General features: G+C 36.9%; 1 protein-coding gene across 2 annotated transcripts in view; it reads left to right on the top strand.

Annotated features, from left to right (window-relative positions):
* lmbrd1 (LMBR1 domain containing 1) overlaps positions 1-23440 on the top strand; it is a 58666-nt gene extending 35226 nt beyond the window's left edge. The window contains exons 9-16 of one of the 2 annotated variants that reach the window (XM_040139024.1): positions 505-657; positions 5384-5448; positions 5586-5688; positions 9109-9213; positions 9296-9445; positions 10177-10258; positions 21019-21110; positions 21519-23440. In XM_040139024.1, coding sequence (XP_039994958.1) covers positions 505-657; positions 5384-5448; positions 5586-5688; positions 9109-9213; positions 9296-9445; positions 10177-10258; positions 21019-21110; positions 21519-21629 — 861 coding nt within the window. In that variant the 3' untranslated portion in view covers positions 21630-23440. Of the gene's footprint in view, positions 1-504; positions 658-5383; positions 5449-5585; positions 5689-9108; positions 9214-9295; positions 9446-10176; positions 10259-11482; positions 11627-21018; positions 21111-21518 lie in introns of those variants that run through there. The other variant, XM_040139025.1, reaches the window with a different exon arrangement.
* The last annotated feature ends 181 nt before the right edge of the window (positions 23441-23621 follow it).

Genomic DNA, 23621 nt, shown 5'->3' with positions numbered 1-23621 from the left:
TATCTTTTTGCCAAGCCGCTCTGTCTTTGCGTGCAATTATGAATGGTTAGCATTGTCGTTATCAGCTAACCTCTCAAATGCAGGCAGTGCAAACAGAGAAACACAAGTGAAGACATCTATTAGTTGCTGTTAGTTGCCAGTGGCAATGTGAAGTTGAACACGAAAGACCAGTGGAATCATCATCTCTCCTCTCTCCCCTGCATAGATGTATTTACTAATACAGCTATACTTGGTTTTCAAAGATTACATACACAGTTGCTATAAAGGAACTAAGTGGAATAACTAAAGTGCAAAATAGGACACACAAAAGAGTTTGCTTTGAATGTTGAATAGCAGTGCTATACATGTTTACTTATACTTGTCAATAAGTTTATTGTCAGAGACTGAAGGTAGACAAATAGCAACCTTTATTGCATAGCATGTAATAGTGCTGATTATTTACTGGTAGATAAATACATGTGTGTATTTATTAATTTCATTGAAGTTTGTTGGTCTTCTTTCCAGTGTAAAGATGGACGTCCCCTTTCCTCAAGGGACAGACACAACCTGCAGGAGCTGGAGGGCAAACTGCAGGTCCTCCGGCGCAGGGGGAGACACCTGGAAATTGCAGAGAGGAACTGCTGCACTAAAGTGGGCAGTGCTCTCAGACCTTTCAAGGTGAGTCTGCATTATGGAATTGGCTCCCATGCACAGAAGTAAATAATATGTCCAGTATGCACTTTAGTGCATACTGGTCATGTAGTGTGTTCATGCGACATGTAGTGCGTACTGATTTTATTGCCCTACAGATTTAGTAATCCTTTCAATGCTTGTATATTGGATGTGATCTTACAAATACCATTATTTGGCATTGTGTGTTCTGGCCTTTAAACTGACACTATTGTTTTAATTGATTTTTGAGCAGAGTTAGATCGAGGCTGCAAAATATACCACGCTTAATTTTATGTTTCTTCTGGTAATAGTTTGGTAATTTGAAAATTCTTGTTTGGCCAAGTATCATGCCTTTGTTCATTTTTACCAGCTTAAGCACCTTCCTCCCAAACAGTTTCTTTGTGCTCAAGTTCTGATCTGGACTGCTCTAGATTTACTTTTAGTTCTACTTTACACAACTGTATATTTACATGATTCCCATGGGTAGTCTCTTCACCTAATTTACACTAATGTCTCTTAGGGAGTCTCACATTTCTCACGCAGGATCTCATGGTTCCCCAAGGATAAACCAAAGCAACCACAAACTCCTCTGTGATTTTACTTTTTCAGGTTGGGCAACAAATACCTGGACCTCATATATGGAATTTTATTATCATTGTTCCCATATTCAAATTTGCCAAAGGGGTTTGGGAAACATTACTGCTTTTTGGCATGTTGGCTCCTTGGTATCAACACTCGGATATGATGTGCTGATGAACATTTAGGAGAGATTTTCCAAAGTGCAGCGCAATTATGCATCCATGATCCATAGTGGGTACCTCGACTAAATCTTATACAACCAGCAACAGTACAAAAAAACCTTACAAAATTAAATGCTTTTGCACATACCAGTTATAAATTGACATTTTGCACAGTTTTCTATGGTAGTTTGTGTAGTTTAAACCATAATGACTGTAGAAAAAGTACATCCTAGGTACTTGTTGGACATGTACATTTCCATCACAACCAGAATCCCTCAAGGCTGCCTATTCCCACCAATCCTAACATTTTACGGCATCCTTATCCCAAACCACTAGGTTACCATGGTATAGCAGCTGTGATCATTGGTATCTTTGTAGTCACTTTGGCATAAACAGCATTGCATTTTTGATTTACAAAAAATAATGACTGTCATGATCAATATGGCTATCAATTTGGCTGTCATTATTCTCTTAAATTGGACAGATTTTATTGCCCTACAGATTTAGTAACCCTTTTGCATGGTAACAAGGCTGTCTCTAATTTGTAAATTGAACTTAAATAGACACAGGATTAGCCTTTAGCAACATATTTCTGGTATCATATTTTTGCAACGTACCTCTTTAAACCTGACAGACAGCGACATTTGTTTTTTCCTCATACATTTTCTGCTTTAGCTGTTGAACAGATATGAGAAGAGTAATGGGAGTGGCCAGAATGGTACTGTAATGATTCACTGTAATAATCTCCACACCCTCCTCCTCATATTTTACTTGACCTAATCCTCATCTACATCTAGGTACATTAAGCGCTTATGTGAACATACAATCCTGGTTGAAATTAATGACACCCCTGAAATTTAAGCACAGAATTTAGAATATCTTCAGAAATAAATGCATATGAGCCAATTTTTTATAACCAATAAATTTCCAAGGTTTAAGAACAAAAGAAAATAAAACAAATCTTGCATAATAGTGAAATAATACAAACACAAAATGTACCCCAGACACAATTATTGTTAGCCTTCACTAATATTTTGTTGCAGATCTCTTTGGCAACAATGACAGACTCTAAATGTTTCTTGTAGCTATCTAGAAGCTTCTTGCACCCGTCGGCTGGTAGTTTCCGTCACTCCTACATTGCTATGCATTCAAGCTCTTTTAAGTTTGGAGGAGTCCATTTTGTCGTATAGTACAGGCTGAACCACCACTCCAGACTGCTCTAGATCAGCCTGAAGCTCTTTAGATGTCTTGCTTGTAGTTTTTTCCACAATCCGCGTAAATCTTTGCAGACTTTTCTCACTGAGTTTCTTCTTAGCACTACGTCCTGAAGTGTCTTAACAGTTTTATGACTGTGAAACTTCTTGATAACATTGCATGTTGAAACAGGGATTTCAAGATCTTTGGCGATTGCCTTATAGCCTTTGGAATTGATATGGGTTTTTTTGATAATAGCATTTCTGATGCTCTCAGACAACTCTCTTGTATTCACCATTGTGAAAAAGAAAATGGAAATAATCAGCCCCTGTTTAGGCAGTAAAACCATCATTCATTGGATAATTCAGGTTATACGAAAACTGAAAATTAAGCACTGGTGAGTATAATTTGTTTTTTTTTTTATGTCTGAGGAACTAATGTAAATTAATGAAAAAGGTGCCAATAATTGTGTCAAGCATTGGTTTTATATCTGTATTTTTTATTTCACTACACTAAATTGGTTAATTTGCATTTATTTCTGAAGATATTCTAAATTCTGTACTTAAAATTCAGGGATGCCAAAAATTTCAACCAGGACTGTAATAGCATGCATGAGTATCCTGTCATCTCTCATGTTGAAAAGATGATTATCCTTAATTAAGATATGCTTAGAGCCATATTTTTTCTTGTTTCCTTCATCATTAACCTAAATGAAGTGTGATTTGAACACTTTATTCTTGTCTATTCTTAAATGCACATATAATAATGTTTAAAAGTTGAAGTGCATCTACTTCAGTATACTGGAGGTGAACTTTGAAATAAATAAATCTCAACTACTAAAACAGATACTTACATTAAATGAGTCATATTGCCTTAAATGTCAATTAGTGGTTTGTTACTACAGCCTTATAGGCACTGCTTATATTTTACCAAAATATCACGAGATAGCAAATTTGTAAAAAGGGAAATTATACGTGCATGAATCGTACTCACACATGCATTTTGCATTCTTCAGTAACTTCAGAATAATTTAATGTTCCTAGGGAGCAGGGCCGAGAGCAATACCCCACACCCTCCGATTCATATTTTACTTGACATGATCCTATGTACATTGGATGTACATTGGACTTTTGTTAACATAATGGTATATGTGATTGATATGCCCTTATTTTCTGTTAGTACACAACATACCAATGGCGATCCACAGTTAAAATAGGTCCTACAGTTTTAATCGCATTTTTTCTGTTAAGGACAGGACCAGTCCTAACATAATTTTCCCAACTACTAAACCACTGCTCTTCATTTTTCCAGTATTTTACTGCACTGCAGGCATGCACAAATATTTTAAACCAGTGTCTGTAACAGTTTGTCTTTAACCAAGGGGGTTACTGCTAATGACAGTGCCCAGACTTAAATTTAAACAGTAATGAGTTGGGAGATTTATTTACTGTATTCTCAGGGACTGGTGTAGAGTGATAAGCCAAATGATTGTGATTTCTCCAGAGCAGTTACACCACTGTTTCTCAAACACATGCTGTCTTTTTTTATATCAACTCTGGTGGTGGGTGAAAATGACTTACTGAACATGTGGAACATGTACAACTAAAAAGTGCTTGGACCTCAGAAAATATTTACTGTGTTTTGACTGGATCATAAAACAAAAGTAAAAAAGCACAAGCCAAGCCAAGCTGTTTAGATAAGTCATGTATAATTCAATGCTGTTCTCTTTAACTATTCCACCTTTTCATTTATGATATGAAAATAGAACCTACTTTTTCATGATTGAAAAGCTTTTTTGTCCATATATCATAGCTTCCTCTTTAGTATTTCACTTTTTGATAGCCAAAGTGTGTTCACATAACAGACATAACAAAGTTAGGCCATCTCCTCTTTTGACTTTTGTTTGGTTGGAGTAGAAGATAAGGGCAATTTAATCAGTAGATTTGAATTAATGTATTTTTATAAAATAAATAAAAACGATAATGATAAATAGTTTGATGATCATCAGTTTCTTGATTGTAGTTGATGCTTTTCCACAGTCATTGAGAAATTCCATCAAGGGATGTTTTGTCACATCTCATTTGGTTGAATGATTGTTTTTTGCAATGTACATTACTTTATATTCTCATAATGATTTACACCTAGGCATTGATAAGGATATGTCAGTGGTCCTAGCGGGAAGTGAGAAAAGGAGTAAGCTTTTATGTACCCTTTTTTTAATATTCCGTTTCATCTGATCATTATTTTATCCTGATACATGGCCAGTTGTGTGATCAGCTTAGTAACTGATGGTTATGGGCATTTAATTTTTTTTTTTTTTTTTTTAAAGACCTTGTGCTATACATCACTGGATCACAATATTTTTTAATTGTACTTTGTTTTGCTATATGTGTTCACCTGCTTTTTTCTTGGCTATGGCTGATACGAGCTATGTTGGGTATAAAGGCCCCCTTGGAGGCAAGTGGTTGATAGGGTTTATTGCCTTTTTGGCTGCCACCCACCTACTTCCTCTCTGGTTGCAACCTCCCTACTCTCTGTGGGCTGTGCCATTGCTTATCCCCTGTCACCTTGGGCGAAAGGGCCATACTGTGGCTTGCCAAGCCATATGGTCTCTATTTGACAAAAGACATGACAGAAGGGTTATATTTGATGAGCCAGTTGATGCCTTTGAAAACATGTCTTTACCTTTATTAAGTTTCATTCATGGGGTTTACTACTAGTGCATATCCTGAATGTGGGTACATGTCACTACTATGACTGTTATTATAATGTTTTTAATTTGTTTTTGTTTTTTTTAGATACTGTTGGGTGTTTTCTTTATCCTGGTTGCACTGCTGTTCACTGTTGCCCTGTTCATTTCAAAGTAAGTCATGATATGTCCTGTAACACCATAACACAATACAGCTTACAAATTTTTGTCACTTAAGGCAGGCAGTCTGGCATAAAATGGACAGTGTGAATCTGGAAATATATACAATAGTTTTTTCTATGTTTTTTCAGTTTGGATAAAGCTCTCCACTCTGCTGGCATGAGCTCTGGGTTCATAATCTTTGGCACCAACTTAACCAATCCTCTGAATGAACTTCTATTAGCCTTACAACCCGTGAGTATCCGTAAGATGATTATCCTCAATTAAGATATGTTTAAAGCCATATTTTCTTGTTTCCATTATCATTAACCTCAATGTAGTGTAATTTAAAAGTTTTATTCTTGGCTATTCTTAAATGCACGTGTAGTACCGTTTAAAAGTTGAAGTGAATCTGCTTCAGTATACTGCCGGTGAACTTTGAAATAACTAAATCTCAACTAAAAAAACAGATACATACATTAAATGACTCATATTGTCTTAAATGTCAATTAGTGGTTTGTTGCCTTTGAATACAGCCTTACAGGCACCACTTATATTTTACCAAATGCCACGAGATAACAAATTTGCTAAAAGGGGAATTATACCTCCATGAATCCATACTCATAAGTGCATTTTTCAGTAACACTGGAATAATTTGATGATCCAAGGGATCAGGGCTGAGAACAAATCCAAGATGACAAGCACAGCTAGCACAACTGTAAGTGGGAGCACAATAGAGGTGAAATGGCGAGGATAAAAGCTAGTTTCTACACTCTACAAATAATGACTTCTGAAAATTTAAACAGAAATGAACACTTTTGTGACACACAAATGTGCAAAAATATGCATTGTATAGCAGGCACAACTGTTTTTTATAACCCAGCTGCTGATCGGTAAAGTGATGCAAAAGCTATTATTCAGTCAATTGACAAAACCTGATAATCTCTGAAATGGGTAAAAGTGAGAACTTCAAAAAAAGGGCAAAATAAGGAAAACCCAGCCAGCTACTTTTGTAAATATCAACCATTATCATTTGCCTTGCTGAACACCCACCAGGCTCTCTGTAGCATAGCATATTAAATGGTGGTTTTTAAACCTAAGTGATGGTTTTTTGGAGGATCTACTGTATGATTGGTTTTGTAAAACATTTTAAATTAATCTAAAACCAATGTACACTCTTCAGGAGGTGCCTATTATGTGCACTCAGTCAAGTTCCATCATATACATTTCTCTGTGAACCACATTTGAAAATACAGGAAATTAAAGGTGTAAAAGTGTAGTACTGTATATAAAAGATGAATGTAAATAACATATAAAATAAACAGTTCATCAGCCGTAATTATTCTGTACACCGATCAGCTACAACTGTAAAACCACTGACAGGTGACGTTGATAAAACTGAATATTTCGTTACAATGGCACCTGTCAACAGGTAGAACTTATTAAGCAGCAAGTGAATGGTCAGTTCTTGAACTTTATGTGTGAGAAGCAGGAAAAATGGGCAAGCGTAAGGATCTGAGTGACTTTCACAAGGGCAAAATCGTGATGGCTAAACAACCGGGTCAGAGCATCTCCAAAATGGCAGGTCTTGGGGGGTGTTCCCGGTAATGCAGTGGTTAGTGAACTGGCGACAGGGTCATGTTTGCCTAAGCCTCATTGATGTGCATGGGGAGCAAAGGCTGGTCCATGTGTTCAAATCCCACAGAAGAGCTACTGTAGCACAATTTGCTGAGAACCGGCTATGATAGAAAGCTGTCAAAATACACAGTGCATCGCAGCTTGCTGTGTATGGGGCTGTGTGGCCCATGCCGCCCCCTGTCCAACACCAAAAGTGCCTAAGATGGGCATGTGAGCATCAGAACTGGACCATGGAGCAATGGAGGAAGGAGGCCTAGTCTGATGAATCATGTTTTCCTCTATATCATGTGGAAGGCTGGTTGTGTGAGCGTATTTTGCCTGGGAAAGAGATGTCATTAGAATGCAATATATGAGGAAGGCAAGCCGGCGGTCGCAACGAAAGGCTCTGGGATAATGTTCTGCTGGGAAACCTTGGGTCCTGGCATTCATGTTGATGTTACTTTTTGACAAGTACCACTTACCTAAACATTGTTGCAGACAAAGTCCATCCCTTCATGGCAACTGTATTCCCTGACGGCAGTGACCTTTTTCAGCAGGATAAACCGCCTGAACACACTGCAAAAATTGTTCAGGAATGGTTTGAGGAACATGACAAAGAGTTCAGGGTGTTGACTTGGCCTCCGAATTCCCCAGATCTAAATGCGATAAAGCATCTGTGGGATTTGCTGAAGAAAAACAGGTCCGAATCATGGAGGCCCCCCTTCGCATCCTACAGGACTTTAAGGATCTGATGCTAAAATCTTGGTGGCTGATACCATAGGACACCTTCAGAGGTCTTGTGTAGTCAATGCTTGACGGGTTAGAGCTGTTTTGGCGGCACAAGGGGGACCTACACAATATTAAGCAGGTGATTTTAATGTTGTGGCTGATCAGTGTATGTTATGTACGGTATCTGCATTATGCACATATCCAATTGCCATTCACATATAATACAATATTACAAATGATAAATAAATGGCAACATGTTATTAAATGATCAAGCTAATGTTTTGCAACATAGAACGTTCTCAGAATTTTGCAATCCAAAAAAATGATCCAAAGAAAACCTTTGTGGAATTTGGAAACTCATGGATGCTGGTAAATGAATCATCTGTATTTATTTCCTTTTCTTTCCTCTCTGGTGTTAGTACCATTGAAATGATCAAATCCGGTTTCTTTGTTTTTGAAACAATTCAGAATGGAAAAATGCAGCTAATATTAGAACCTTTATGTGTAAGTTACTACCTTTTAATTGAAATGTAATATTATCCAGAGTTATAAACTACAGTTTGTCGAAAGATCACCTACTAACATTTTTAAGCATTTTATTTTGTTTTTTGTGCAACCTTGTAGATGTGGGAAACATAGATATATGCAGTGTTGTTAAATGACCAAAGCCTTATTTTAATTATTTTGAATATGAACTGTCCAGATTGACAGAAAATGAAATCACTACCATTACTTCTTTCCTCCAGGTCATTGCTAACGCAGGTCTGAACACTGAGCAGACTATCCTCTGTAAAAAATTAGTATTCTACAGCTGATTTTAGGGAAAAAATGACTGACAGCTCAGACCATTAAAGAATTGCTTTATAGATAGTGGCATTGATTAAATGTCTAAGGCCAGTGTTGCAAAGTATGACCTTGGTATTTAAGGAATTCAGTGGACCATACCACGGATGGGATATTATACAGGGATCAGGTTTGAGGTTAAATCAGAATGTTTCAGCTTACAGAACATAATTTATAAATATTTATATGTTACATGCACTGTGCTTTTACGGTTAGACTGCGTCTGTAAATAACTTTTTTACTAAATACAGCTGTTACTGTTTAACAATCTTGACAATGTCTGAGTGCACTGCACAGTGACCACCTTAGGTTTGTTCTGAATAAATTCGGCTAGACCAAGTGGTATTGATGATAGTTGCTCATTAACAACTCCAAAAATCCCTGAGAGGCAGCCAGCCTGAATGTTTGGCTCTGAAAGCAATAAAGACTTTATATGGGATTTGTACATGTGAGATATGTAGCTGTCCTCTGTCCTTGGTATCACAGGTTTTTCCACTGGATTATATCTTGATCACAGTCATTACCATGTACTTTGTACTCACATCCATGGCTGGCATTCGCAACATGGGCATCTGGTTCTTCTGGATAAGGGTAAGCAAATGCCATACTTGCATGTTACCATAAAAATACAAATAAACTATTAATTGGACATTAACATTTTCTTATTCTTCAGCTGTACAAAATAAGACCAAAGAGAACTCGTCCCCAGGCTCTTCTCTTCCTCTGTATGATTCTTCTCTTGATCGTCCTTCACACCAGCTACATGATCTACAGCCTAGCCCCTCAATATGTCATGTATGGCAGCCAGAAATATCGTGTGCAGGTGAGGAAATGTGTTTGTACATTTCTCTGTATTTCAAGGGTTTTTGTCCTGCTGATGAGAGCTAGCTCTGACAATGGGGCTCCAACAATGGCAATGTTGGTCAGTTAGTGGATTCAAGTCACTTTGGTCCAGCTGGGTGTAGGCAGCAGCATGGTCTATATGGTCTGGTAGCGAGAGTTTGAGACCGTTGTTCCTTTTGGATCCTGTCTATCTGTTTTAGACGATGCCACTATTACTGCGTGGATCTGTTGGTTGACGGTCTGTTGAAACATCCTTTTTCTAAATGAGAGAAAAAAAAATCTTTTTAAAACCAGCTCTGTATGACTCACAGGGTAAACATGGCTTATTCCTATCAGCTGCTGTCTTTTCACCTACAGTATCTGAATACATTGTCTCTCAGTGCCATTTATACCAGCCCAGCATATACAGTGTACCCTAGATAGTAGCGGATATTAAATACCTTAAACTTCGGTCCCTTGACTTACTTTAGTAATCTTCTGAATAAAGCAATTGTTTAAATGACTATAAATTACATCCTTAAAAAAATTAAGGTCATTCTATAATTTATGAGTTAAAGACTGTTACTTTTTGGGTATTATTCTAGTATTATTGAGTTTCAGAGATTATGGTTATGTTTCTTCTTCAAAAGCCCAAATCTGTTTGTACTGCATTAGGTAGTTTGTAGTGTTTGTTTGCTAAACAGATACATGTCTCTTATGTTTTTTGATCAGCGTCAGATGCCCTCATCAGGTCCTACGTATGGGAATGGTACATTTGGCACCACAAGGATCTGTGATGCTGACGCGCCTGAGGGTAAGTCTGTCATCTCTGCTCGCACCGTAAGGTAGCACTGGTATAATAGTGAGATGTTGGAAGAATTTACAACACATCATCAAAGATTTATTCCACATAAGTCGTGTCTATACTAGAAGAAAGGAAGGACAGTGTACAACCCGGCCATTTCATGTAGAACATTGTTCAGTAATCTTTATCACCATTCATTATTCATTAGAGGGAATAATACCAAGGACAAACATTTACTAATGCAGTACATGGCCTCTTGCTGTCTCTATGCAAACGCTTATTACAGTAAATCAGCCGTGAAAACACAAATGTGTGAACATACATCATACCATTGAGCTTTATCATGGTAATTTATTCATTTGCCTAATGCTCAAGTCAGGCTCTTGTTGGTGGTGGAGGGGGATATGATGCAATTGTCAAATTTTGTTATAAAGCCAGAGATAGTTCTAAGATAGAGATATACGTTTATATTGTATCATATGCATATATGTGATACTGTATATATTATTGTCTTTCTTTCTGTCTTTGATTGGTTACATCATACTGCAGACCTAGCATAAGCAATCATAAAACTTATTGTTCGGTAGATGTGGGAAAATTACTTAGCAGTTGAGCTAATGTTAAGTATCATTCCCACAAAGGTTTATAGGAAACAAAAAAGATAAATCACAAACTTTAGTTTTTGTTATACTTGTCATATCTCAGATCTCCCCCCATGTCTTCTCCACGTTCAACCGCTTATTCAGACTGACTTTTGGACTTGATAAAGTCAACCACAAAGACAAGTCTATCCTTAACTTGTAGGAGTGCTCATGTGCATATTTGTTTTTGTTAGCTGCGGTTTGTTAGTGCAGTGGATAGTTGTTTTTGTATTTAAATGAATCAAAGTTGGGACATAAATGCTCTCCCCGAAGATGCAGAATTGGAATGTAATTAGAGTAGCTAATGCATGTTGTTGGGTTCAAATGTCATGTGTTTAATTAGAAAATTGAGTAAAGTTCACTTGAAAAGTTAAGTAGACATGGTTAATTCTTGTAAGCAAGTTTTATATTTCATAATATTATATAGTATTTCCTCGTAAATGTTATCTTTTGAATGTGCCTGTGTTAAATGATTGTAGTTGTTTAGTTGTTTAGTTATTCATAAGTAGGAATGCAGTAGGGCGATGTGACAACAATTTTCTTTTATTTGTCATTTTAGTTTGGTTTACTGTAGTTTTTTTCTTTGTTGCAGGAAGTTTTGTCTGTCCTGCATCAAGCTGGTCTTCAACTCTTGTTGATTGAACGATTATTATTGTGCTTGATATTATGAAAAAAAAAACAGGTGGATTCTTTAGTCCTAAATAACTTCAAATAGAACCTAGACTTCCCAGTAGCACGTAGTGCTTTTTGTGGGAGGCTGAATGCAACTTGGGGTTAATGCCCTCAGAAAAACTGCATATTAACATTTTTAATTTAGTGAAAATAAAAACCCTTGTTATACATGTGTCTTTTATATTTATTTATTATTGTAGCTATAATGATAACATTACATTATTATACCATGTTTGGATTCCATGTTGAGACCAAGTTTTCTGAAGAGATTTCTACAGTGTGTCGGTTCTGTGAAGAAGTACTCTGTATAGTTACCATTAGGTTCCCTCCCATTTCCATTAAGACAAGCATGTGAGTCTGGACCTGTTGTGGCAGGAAAGTTTGGAATGACAATGAGGTGTATACCTAAACACAGCAAAGATGTTAATGATAGACATTATTGATTTGTTTTTCTTGAATAATTTTCACTTTATCCAACAGTACCAAAAATGCACTGAGACAGGGTAAGACAGGCGGGAAATAGAAAGATAAAGCAGAGACAGGAGAATAACTGCAGAAATTAAAGGCAAGATATTATTTGTTTACAAAAATCTGATGCGCAGACATACATTTAGATTCTGTCCTACTTGTGGGCAGGCTAAATTGTTTGTCTATCTGTCTATCTTTTCATTCTAAGCGGGGGTCTGTTCTTTTTCATTGTGACAGGAAAGGGCCTTATAGGGTCATAGTTTGTCAATTTAACAGTGTTTATATACGGAAAAACTCAGCTGAACTGAAAATTTAAACTTTGTTGTTCAGTACAATCAATGCAGAAACTGCATGTACTGCATGAACTACTGTACAAGCTGGGTCAAGAAAAGAACCGGAAGTGATAAACATATTTGGTATGGCTTTCTGCAGTGGATATAGTCCACAATTGGTGACTATATTAGGGATATATCAGTCAACATGAAGGTGCTAATGGACTACTTTGAGCCCTATTCTCATGAATCAGTGGCACATTGCACAAAAAGGCAGTCAGTGGTCAGTGTTGCTATTTTTGTGGCCAGCGGCCCATGGCTAAGGTGAAGCATATTTAGAAACTGGCATGATTACCCAGAATACATTAGCAGTGTTGACTAATCAAATCAGCTCTTCTTATCACACATAAAAAGAGTGGTATTGTGTATGCTCAATACCTTAATGGAGAGGAGCATCCAGAGCTGCTTCTCCTATGAGAAAACTGGTTTACAGAAAACCAAATAATTTAGATTCTAAAAATGTGTATTCCACGATAAATATGCAGCTAAAGATAGATGATGTCCGTTTCTTTATATATTGAAAGCCTTTGTCACCATTTTTTCTATATACTATATATAATAGAACAAGTATCCAGTCACTTGTGCAATTACAACAGTTTGAACTAAAATTCTAGATGAGAAAAAAAAAAATATGATTATTATTAAGTTATCATTGTTATTATTATATATTATTTGGGTTGTCTTTGATTACATTTAACTAAGTTATTAATAATGTTTAAATCAATTAATCCAGCTTTGTTTACACATGATAATAATGACAATAATTTCAATACTGCCAACATACAGTAATTATCCCCCATAATACTCTTGTTTACATGACTATTCAGACAGAATTTTGGAAATCAATTAGCTTTTCTTTGTTTGGTTGTTTGTTTTTCTCAAACAAATAGTTTGTTTCCTGTCCCACGACTATTGCAATTATCCCAAACAGATTCACCCGTGATTCTGCACCACTTTGTCATTGTGTTTATTGCAGTCTGGAAGCTGTATTGTATAGATAGCTCTTCAACGTGAGCTGGATTAAGTAAGTGAAGTACAATCAAATGTTATCCCGGCACCACAGGATCCTCAGCTGGTAAGAACAGAAATCAGTTTTTGTCCGTGTAGTATTAATTACTGAGGGCACTTTAAAAACGTTTTGGTGCTCACCTGTTCTGTTATACTGAAAGGGTCATGGTGCCAGAGTCACTAAGACAATAGCCAGATGTATTTCTTCTCTCTTTTGACCAGACTAGGGAAACTGATCCTATTTTGGCCATCTTGGAAATGGCATCTACTTTCATAACAGCCGTTGTACCACCTACCATGAGGAGGAGGAAGTGTCAAGCAGAGACAACACATGCTACTGAGGGGGAATACAATCAGAAGCTTATCGACTGATATACTCTAGAAAGTAACAGGTGACATATTTCATTTGTTTGATGAAAGAGTGCATTAAATCAGGTATTGTAACATATTGGTATTTTTTGTAAACGTGTTACCGTAGCATCACCAAGAGATTCACAAACATGGATATGAATTGACATTCGCTTAGTCTCTAAATTTCAAGCTCCTCTCCACTGAAAACAGCCTTAGATCAGGCTCTGGGAGGGCATCATTTTGCAATAACCGTTAGGGTGACACTGGAGCAAAAGAGGGTAGAATTCAAGCTGGTGACTGATTGGCCAGTTGGTCAAAGTGTTGTAATGACACTAACATCTTGGTGAGCAGGTGCTAAGTGCCAAGCTCTACATTATCTACTCTAAGGTCATTACCACACCATTAGTCATTTACTCAACATAATGGAAAAGTAATCATCAGGAATTAGTTGCCATGGCCCCAGACAACCTGAATCTGAAAGTCTTCTTCAGTATGATTTAACACAGGGTATAAAGTTATTTTCAGGAAAAGTCGAATCTGAGTTCTGTTTGTGCATTATAGACCTCTGTACAGTCTCTGTACATTTAATTTTATATCCATTCTCTCTCAAGCAATCTCTCACCCTTGCAGCACTAAATCCTTCCATTTTAATTTTAGCATCTTAAATCACTTTATTTTAAATTCTTTCAATAAATAATTTTATTAATTCATTTAATCTATCAAATCTCTATCTCTATCAAATCATCCTTTCCACCATGATGCTCATGCTGCTACTTCTGGTGAGGGAGTTGCTTTGACCATAAACTCAAACTTGCATCTCAGTTCATCTAATAATACCCGTGTGTATTGTGTAATGGCATATTACAAAGGCATATTACAAAACCTAAGTATGTCAAGAACATTAAGTGAGTGTGTCAAGAACAGTATCATTTCTTATGGAATGTCGGCTCAAAACTTATATAAACGATTATTTAGTTCACACTTAGTATCAATAAATCCAACCCAAATGCTTGTTTTTGACACAGTAGCTCAATTTACTGTTATGACGATACATTACCAATAAACAACCTGTGGGTCATTTCCCAAGTTTTTATGCTGATGATTTTGACACTGTCAGAGACAAAATTATAAATAGTAATTCTATATAAATGTCTAGCTGGGAGTTGCAGCAGATATTTAAACATGAGCTGAAGTCCAGCTTTTACCATGGAAGACATATCACAGTATTTCTGGCTTGAATCCCAGTGATGAAACTTCTGATACAGAGGAGTGTTTTCAGACTATCAACTTCTGTCTGTTTCCTAGCAACTTGCTGGTTTCCACAGCATTGTTTTAAAGAGCTTCGGGGGGGAAGATGGTTGTAATTTTATGTGTTGCCTGTGAGTTGTCAGGTGCCCAAGCAATTTTTAACAGGAGACTCCCTCAGCCCCAACACGAATTAATAGTAATTTTCTTTGCATCAAGGGGATCATCACCAATTTGCATTACAATGCAATATGTCAATCAAAAGTTATTGTCTTGAAAGAAAAATGTCGATCTTGTAATCCACAGACACAGCCTACCTATTCTTGGAAAATGCAGTTTCAAAAATGTATGTTTTCTTGGTATTGTTTCGAAACTATTAAAAACACTTGGCAACTAGCTGTTAAAAATAGTGGAGCATTTATCTTAAGAGCCAGCTATTTCCCTCAGAAGGTGATTGAGCCCAAAAAAAACAACTAAAAGGAGAGCGAATATTGGATATACATCTGTCAGGACCCCCGAAACCCACAAACAGGACCCGGCTTCTCAAGAAAGCCATAGCAAGGCCAACCCGTCTAGGCACAATGAATACCAATATAATTTAAGACAGATTAAATAGGGCAGCACCCACGCGAATCTGCGTTTCCTTGGATGAAGGGCGAGGCCCTGGCAATGCTGAATTTGCACGGTTCTAAATAACTTCTTTCGCAGCAATGCTGAATTGACAAGGTGCAGAGGGTACTTTGCTGGAGGTCCGTACCTTAAATAGTGGTCTACATTAGGTCAAATTGGGTTACTTCATCATATGTTACCTTTTTTTTCTGCACGTGGAGGTTTTGAGCATTGTTAAAATGGATTTTGTTAAGTTAAAAAAAAAAAAAAATCATACAGTGAAAAAGACGCTTCTGGTGAACCTTCATCGACAACACTACTATGAGAAGCAAGAGATTTGAAAATAGTTCTGTTGAAGGAACATCAGCATCCTAGAAGGACATTGTAATGAATGTGCTCTGTTGCTTTTTAGATGGAGATAAAGTAAAAGCATACAGTACAGGTTCACGAGTACCTGCTGATAGATAGGCTTTCACCAGGAGCTCAATGTGTGTATGTGTGTGCGCGCAGGGTTTTATGAATGTATTTGTGTTTGAATGTCGGGATGAAAGTTATACATAATGCATCATGCTACACAGGGCAGCACTTACCCGGGTTTCATGAGTCAAGGTGAAATTACCTGCACTCACACACTGCCCCATGCTCTTATCAGAGAATGGTAATGATTTCAAGGTTGAAGCGGGTCAGTGGCATACATGATAATATATTTAGGCAGACTACTGTTGTGAACCATCTGTAGGTCCCACTTGGAGCCCCGCAATTCAGGTGAGCAGCTGGAGAGCTACAGATGGCTGAGGTACTGGAGGAAAAGAGTGGGGTCATGGGGATGAATATAGACTTGCTTCTTCTATTATCTGTTTATCTTGGGGAAGCAAAAGCTGATTGTTGGTACACCAGCAGAGCTCCCGGGGGTCCTCTCTATCTAATCTTTATTATAGATGAAACAGAACCCTTTTTTTAAATTTTTTTTTAAAAAATTCAACACTCTTGATGAGAAAGCTTTTGAACATACTGACTGTAATGAATAAATTCCTAACCACACTGAGTTATTGCTGTGGACCTTGAAGTCATGTAGCTTGGTATAAATCTGATTGCACTGTTCCTGGGGTTCAAGTCAGTGTGAAGAGCTGTGTAAGAAACAGTTTGATAGGAGCAGCTCAGCAGGGTTTGTGTTAATGCTCCAGATGGCTCTCTAACATAGCCAGACAGTGCATTTCGTCTTCACTTCAGCTTTGTGGACTTTCTCTCTTGCCTTGTTCTGTTGACATAATACAAGTCTGATTAGGAGTGTATTGAAATATTTGTCTTTTTATTGTTTCAGTGTTCATGTCTAAGCTAATTTATACATGTGATCAGAAGGGAAGAATTTTTTCTCCTTCCCTTTCCTCTGTGTTTTCACACAAAAAGAATCGGAATGCTGAGGAGAGACCCAGACACTGCACGCATACCATTGGCACTTTCCACAATTGACGTCATGAGCATTTCCCATACCGGCCAATACCCATTCATGCACGTAAAGGGGAATGACTCAGCTTAAGAATTCTTATATTATTCCTGCCTTCTGTGCCAGTCAGATCAATAGCAGTATCAGTTCCGTCAAAGACTGAAGAGCTAAGACTCAAAGGTGATGTCACCAGCATAAATCACAGAGCTGCTGCACAGACGAAGACGCAGACGGAGTTGGATTTTATAAGCACAATAGGAGTCTCTTTCCTCGAGTTTTTGGTTTTGATGGGTTTATGTTAATGATCACGGTGCTAAGTCAATACTGATTGAGCCGTCCTTGGTCATAGCAAGAATGTCACTTGAGGAACACTAGTTGGGATACGTGCTCCCTGAAAATGGCAGTTTTCAGATTCAAATTTGGTTCTTAAAATGGATAACTCACTTTCATTTTCTTTTTTATAATTTATGCACACTCCTGTAACGTACCTTCTGAAATCAACAAAAACAAGGGGCAAAGAGAAATTAGAAATGTTGCTTTGATGAGTAAGAAATAATGTGCTGCTTGGTAAATGAGGTAAGCAGGTGTGTGAAGCTTTTCATACTTTTTGTGGTGGACTCTTTCATCTGCTGTAGGGCAGTGACATTACGTGTAAACAGAAATGTTCTCTTAACTGGTTCATTCATGACTATGGTTGCACTTAGTTGCAGGTTATCAAAAGGCACATGCAAACAGATTTCAGATTTCAAAACACAGCCATCTCACTAATTAAAAGGAACTACGAGATAGCTTGCACATATAATGAAGTTACTATGCAGCAGAGCCCAAACATATAAAAGGATGATGTTTTAGATCATATTGAACGTTCTGAAGGAAAGTGATCATTTTGTATATGTGGGAACAGTACATGTATGTCATCAGTTTCCTTTGAAAATCACTTGAACATTTTCACTCCACATAATAATCCTGAAAACTTGAGATGGTCCCAAATGAAGTTGTATCCCTTATACCTTTTCAGAGAAAGGGTGTTTCATGCATAACCCATAACCTATGGTTCACTGTCCTCACAATTTGTCGGTGTCTCCTTGCCTGCCCTTGCTTTTACCTTTTGCCTTTTCAATTTGTAGCACTGGATATATTTGATGCAAGCCTCCATTAATGGTACAGCATACCAGTTGTATCCATTGGTTAAGCCATATTCACAATGACAGTGACATGGCTTTTCTCTTTTCACAAGACCGGTTGTCTTTTTTAGTTACAGTGACAAAGTTGCCTGAGGCCCCGCTCCATGTAGTAATAGCCCGTTTTTGGCTCTTAAGTGTCTACACAATCCTTTTTAACACAGGTGTATAACAAGTGCTAAACTTGTACAACTCTTAGCGCTAGCAATAGATGTGTCATGTTTTATTGCACTCGTGCTCTGTTTCTGGATGATAGTCAACACCACAGAGAAGTTACTTCTCATATTTCTACAAAGACAGGAGATTGGAGGAGGACTGTTTCCTCAGGCTATATGTCTGTCTGCTTTCCTCTCTTCAGTCTTCTTTTACCCGTTCCCAATTACTCTTCCTTACCTTCTACCTCCATCATGACTCACTTTTATAGAAGTCTATTTTTTCTTTTTTATAATTTATGCACACTCCTGTAACGTACCTTCTGAAATCAACAAAAACAAGGGGCAAAGAGAAATTAGAAATGTTGCTTTGATGAGTAAGAAATAATGTGCTGCTTGGTAAATGAGGTAAGCAGGTGTGTGAAGCTTTTCATACTTTTTGTGGTGGACTCTTTCATCTGCTGTAGGGCAGTGACATTACATGTAAACAGAAATGTTCTCTTAACTGGTTCATTCATGACTATGGTTGCACTTAGTTGCAGGTTATCAAAAGGCACATGCAAACAGATTTCAGATTTCAAAACACAGCCATCTCACTAATTAAAAGGAACTACGAGATAGCTTGCACATATAAGGAAGTTACTATGTAGCAGAGCCCAAACATATGTTTTAGATCATATTGAACGTTCTGAAGGAAAGTGATCATTTTGTATATGTGGGAACAGTACATGTATGTCATCAGTTTCCTTTGAAAATCATTTGAACATTTTCACTCCACATAATAATCCTGAAAACTTGAGATGGTCCCAAATGAAGTTGTATCCCTTATACCTTTTCAGAGAAAGGGTGTTTCATGCATAACCCATAACCTATGGTTCACTTTCCTCACAATTTGTCGGTGTCTTCCTGCTTGCCCTTGCTTTTACCTTTTGCCTTTTCAATTTGTAGCACTGGATATATTTGATGCAAGCCTCCATTAATGGTACAGCATACCAGTTGTATCCATTGGTTAAGCCATATTCACAATGACAGTGACATGGCTTTTCTCTTTTCACAAGACCGGTTGTCTTTTTTAGTTACAGTGACAAAGTTGCCTGAGGCCCCGCTCCATGTAGTAATAGCCCGTTTTTGGCTCTTAAGTGTCTACACAATCCTTTTTAACACAGGTGTATAACAAGTGCTAAACTTGTACAACTCTTAGCGCTAGCAATAGATGTGTCATGTTTTATTGCACTCGTGCTCTGTTTCTGGATGATAGTCAACACCACAGAGAAGTTACTTCTCATATTTCTACAAAGACAGGAGATTGGAGGAGGACTGTTTCCTCAGGCTATATGTCTGTCTGCTTTCCTCTCTTCAGTCTTCTTTTACCCGTTCCCAATTACTCTTCCTTACCTTCTACCTCCATCATGACTCACTTTTATAGAAGTCTATTTTTTCTTTTTTCTTACTTTATATGATGCTTCCTTCCTTCCTTCCTTCTGTCCTTCCTTCCTTCAAGGGATTCTGTATCAATTAATCAAAAAATACTGAAAAAAACAGCTATGGTGGATGATTTTTTAAGAAGATGTGATTTAATAAACTTTTTTTTTTTTTTTTTTTTTTACAAACATTTACATTTTATAAGGGATTGCCAAAATAGTGACATGTAACTCAAATCTGCTGCCTGCTGAAAACATTTTTGGCTTTGAGCCCTTTTTCACAATCTGCAGTAGATACAACTACTGTATATAAATACACAAAAATAACAATAAAAATCCAATGTTGGGAGAGGAATGGAAAGCAGTGCTTTCATTCAAGGGAAGCTGCATAGTTTTCATTCTGTACTTTTCATTTTCATTAGTTTTACAGCTGAAACAGTTTCTTACAAATTTGCATGTTTAGTGTATTATACCTTTAATTCTTTTGGAGTTTTAATCCTTAAAAATTACAGATATGTCTGTTTTGTAAGAATGTAAATTGTGAAAACTTTATATTGAAAGCTAAATTTGACAGTTCTGCGATTAAAAATTCTAAACTCAGGTTGACTCACTTGACTATTCCCAAAGCTAGCATCCACATCTCACAGCCTTCCGTTTAGGGAATAGCTAAGAAAGTCAAACAGCAGTTTAGTCCCCAATGTCAAGAATGAACATCCGTGCCTAAATGTGACTTAAATTCGTCTTTTTGGTAATGACAGTTGTAATTGTGCATTCTGCTGAGATGGCACAAGCCCCTGACTATGTCTTTGCTTTTTAAGACCACTTACACTTCTTTGTGTTTTCATTTTGTTAACTATTTTTACAGATTTTAGTATCCTCATTTATTAAGTATTTAAAAAAATTATTTATCCGTTTTATCTGTGTCGTGCAGAAACCGTGTACATGACAAATACTAAAGGTATGGGGGGAAAAAAAAAAATTCTATCCCACTTGGTGCCAGAATGGTAAAATATTTTCTGTATTTGAAGACATAACAAGTAAAATGCTAAAATTTGACATTAATGTGAAACAAATACTTGGAAAATATGTTCAACAATCAACCACCTTGTGTTGAATACAAAAGTGAATATGCTGGTATTGTATAGATTGAATTCTGTACTTTTACATGTATTTTCTGTTAACTTGTACACACTTAAAACAGTAAGACTTAAGAAGATGTTCTTGTGTTTGCTCTGTCCCTTTCAGACCAGTGCACAGTGACAAGATCCTATCTTTTCCTCCACAAGTTCTGGTTCTTTAGTACCATCTACTACTTCGGTAACTGGGCCTTTATTGGGGTGAGTACTGGGAGAAGGAGAATTACAGTAGGATTGTTTTTGGTTTTTTGTTTCTTTTGGGGGGCGGGGGGGTCAAGCAGGTGGGATTTTTCTCATTTTTTGCCAAAGGTGAATCAAACCAAGGCATTTAGTTTTTTTTCTGAACAATAAAACATTTACAGCAAAAACATCTATAAAACATTTAATTTAGTCAAAAGGAAGTATTTTCTTTGGGGAGTGTGAGAGCAGAAGCACATAATTTAATTTCTCTTCAGAAAAACGCTACTAGAAAATGATTTTCCAAGACTGCACACAGCTAATCTCCTCAGGAAAATATTTAATAGCCTTTTTCCCAGGTTCCCCTGATGCATTCTATCAAATGATCCTTATGAAATATTTCCTAATGCGTGCTTTGCTTATTATTTTTAGGCTTTCCTCATTGGTTTGGTGGTGTCCTGCTGCAGAGGGAAGAAATCAGTGATTGAAGGAGAGGTGGAGGCCGATGACTCAGACATAAGTGATGACGAATATGTGCACTGAAAATCAGTATTCGCTTGATCGGGTTTGTAGATATGCCAGCCATAACTTAAAGGGGCTAGAAAGTATAATTTCATAAACAAATAAATGACTGTCAGTAATTCGTCATAATTGAATTTATTGGTCTTAAGGAGTTATTGTAGTGGTGCTGGGATTCCAGCCTTGTTTTGAGTTGGCACGTCCCTCCCCTTAATGATACCAGTCAGACTGATTGTTGTGTCTTTCTCAGTCAATATTATTGATGACTCGGGGATGCTGGGAGTGTCGTCCAACTCAATCCTACCTTGGGAATACACTTCTCACCACTCTGAAGCTGACAGAAATTGGTCATTTTTCTACTGGAGGAGTCACATTATTGCGGCAGCAGAGACAGTCATATGCTGCGACAAAACTTTATGTGTAAGCTTTATTTGGAGACAGAGCTTAGACATAAATTGAGTTTTTCCATTCTCTACGCACTTTCTAGATGCTTTAAGTGGTCTGTGAGTCTATAGTTGGCTTTAGTATACCTTTTAAGATAAAATACTGAAAACAAAAGAGTTTACATGCTGTTCTGCTCGCTGTCTTTCTGAAAAGCTAATAGGTATAAAAATAATGAATCGTAAGTGTTGACAGCAGTAACATTTTCAAAGTTTATTTTGCTTGTTTTTTGTCTGAGGTTGAATATATTGCTAGTGCATTTGCTGCTTTTTCCTCCTGCACTTAGTTATTTGCAGAATATCAGACCATTATTTAAGCAAATGTTGCTCTACTTGCATACCTGTACTGTGGGTGTAATGTAAAGGACCAATTGCGGCTGTTGTGTTTTCAAAGTTTCAGTTATTCTTGGTTTTTAATTAAACAGCTTAGGGAAAAAATAGAATTAATTAATTATGGGTGTAATTTTCTTTTAATTAAGGATACGTCTCATTTTTTCCAGCACTCTAGAGTTTATCTGCAGCAGGCTTGTGACATAGTATATAATGGCTTTTTTTTTTTTCAGCCATATTTTTTTCATTGTATTTAGAAGTCTCTATGAAAATGAATACAAAATGTTGATTAATTAACAATTAACAAATTTGCAGAAAATATGAATGACATTTTTTAAAATTTGGAAAACCAAATGTTTGTGCCTCATGAATGTACGAATAGTACCATGATGGGTACACACTCCTGTATATGCTGCCCTGAATTAGCCTCACAGGAAACAGCCTGAATCGCAGTGAATTTTTTTCTTTTCTTTTGAGATTTTAGTCTGATTTACCTTCGTTGAGAATCAGTGGAGCCAGCAGCTGGAAATGTGGTTAGATGATGATCACAGAGGGTGCATCTAATGCAGTTTTCACCTGTGACTGTTTGAAAAGAGTGCCGTTGTGGAAGTTGTGTCCATATTAAATGGAACCTGTATTTAAAGAAATAAAACGATTTCAAACACAGTAGTAAAATACATTTTTTTCCCCCAGTTCCAGATATTTGAAACCTTTCTTTTAATACCTGATACATTTAAACCTGTTAAATTTTGCATTCTGACATTTCATTTTCCCTCAACATGATGTCTCCCTTCTACAGTCTCGGCTATTGAAGCACAGAAACCGTAACTATGAATGGTTAATATTTTGATATTTATCTAACATTTCTGTCAAACTTGTGTGGAATAGAGCCAGCTATTATACAGTACAGTTATTTTTGTTATCTTTTTATCACATAGTATCTGTATTGCACATAATGACGTGTCAATCAGGTGCAAATTATTTCTGTATTGGTGGACCAGTTAGTGAGTACATTACTAGTACTACATAACTAATTTTTAGTACCACATGCTAAGTCTCAGCCGTTTCATTTGTTCAAAGCTTCAGAATGAGTTAGGTTCTACAGTTCTACTTTATAATCTGGTGTCTGAGTCCTTTTCTTAGCTTGAAACTTTTTTTTTTTTTTTAAATTAAAACCAAGACAGTTCCTTCCAACACTTAGTGGAGCGTCTTTTTTAGCATCTGAGCCAGTTTGAGTCAAAACTGT

This window comes from Xiphias gladius, chromosome 11, assembly GCF_016859285.1.
Source record: "Xiphias gladius isolate SHS-SW01 ecotype Sanya breed wild chromosome 11, ASM1685928v1, whole genome shotgun sequence".
NCBI classification, from domain to species: Eukaryota; Metazoa; Chordata; class Actinopteri; order Istiophoriformes; family Xiphiidae; genus Xiphias; species Xiphias gladius.
The sequence above is the reverse complement of the archived record's forward strand: the minus strand, read 5'-3'. Positions and strand labels throughout refer to the sequence as shown.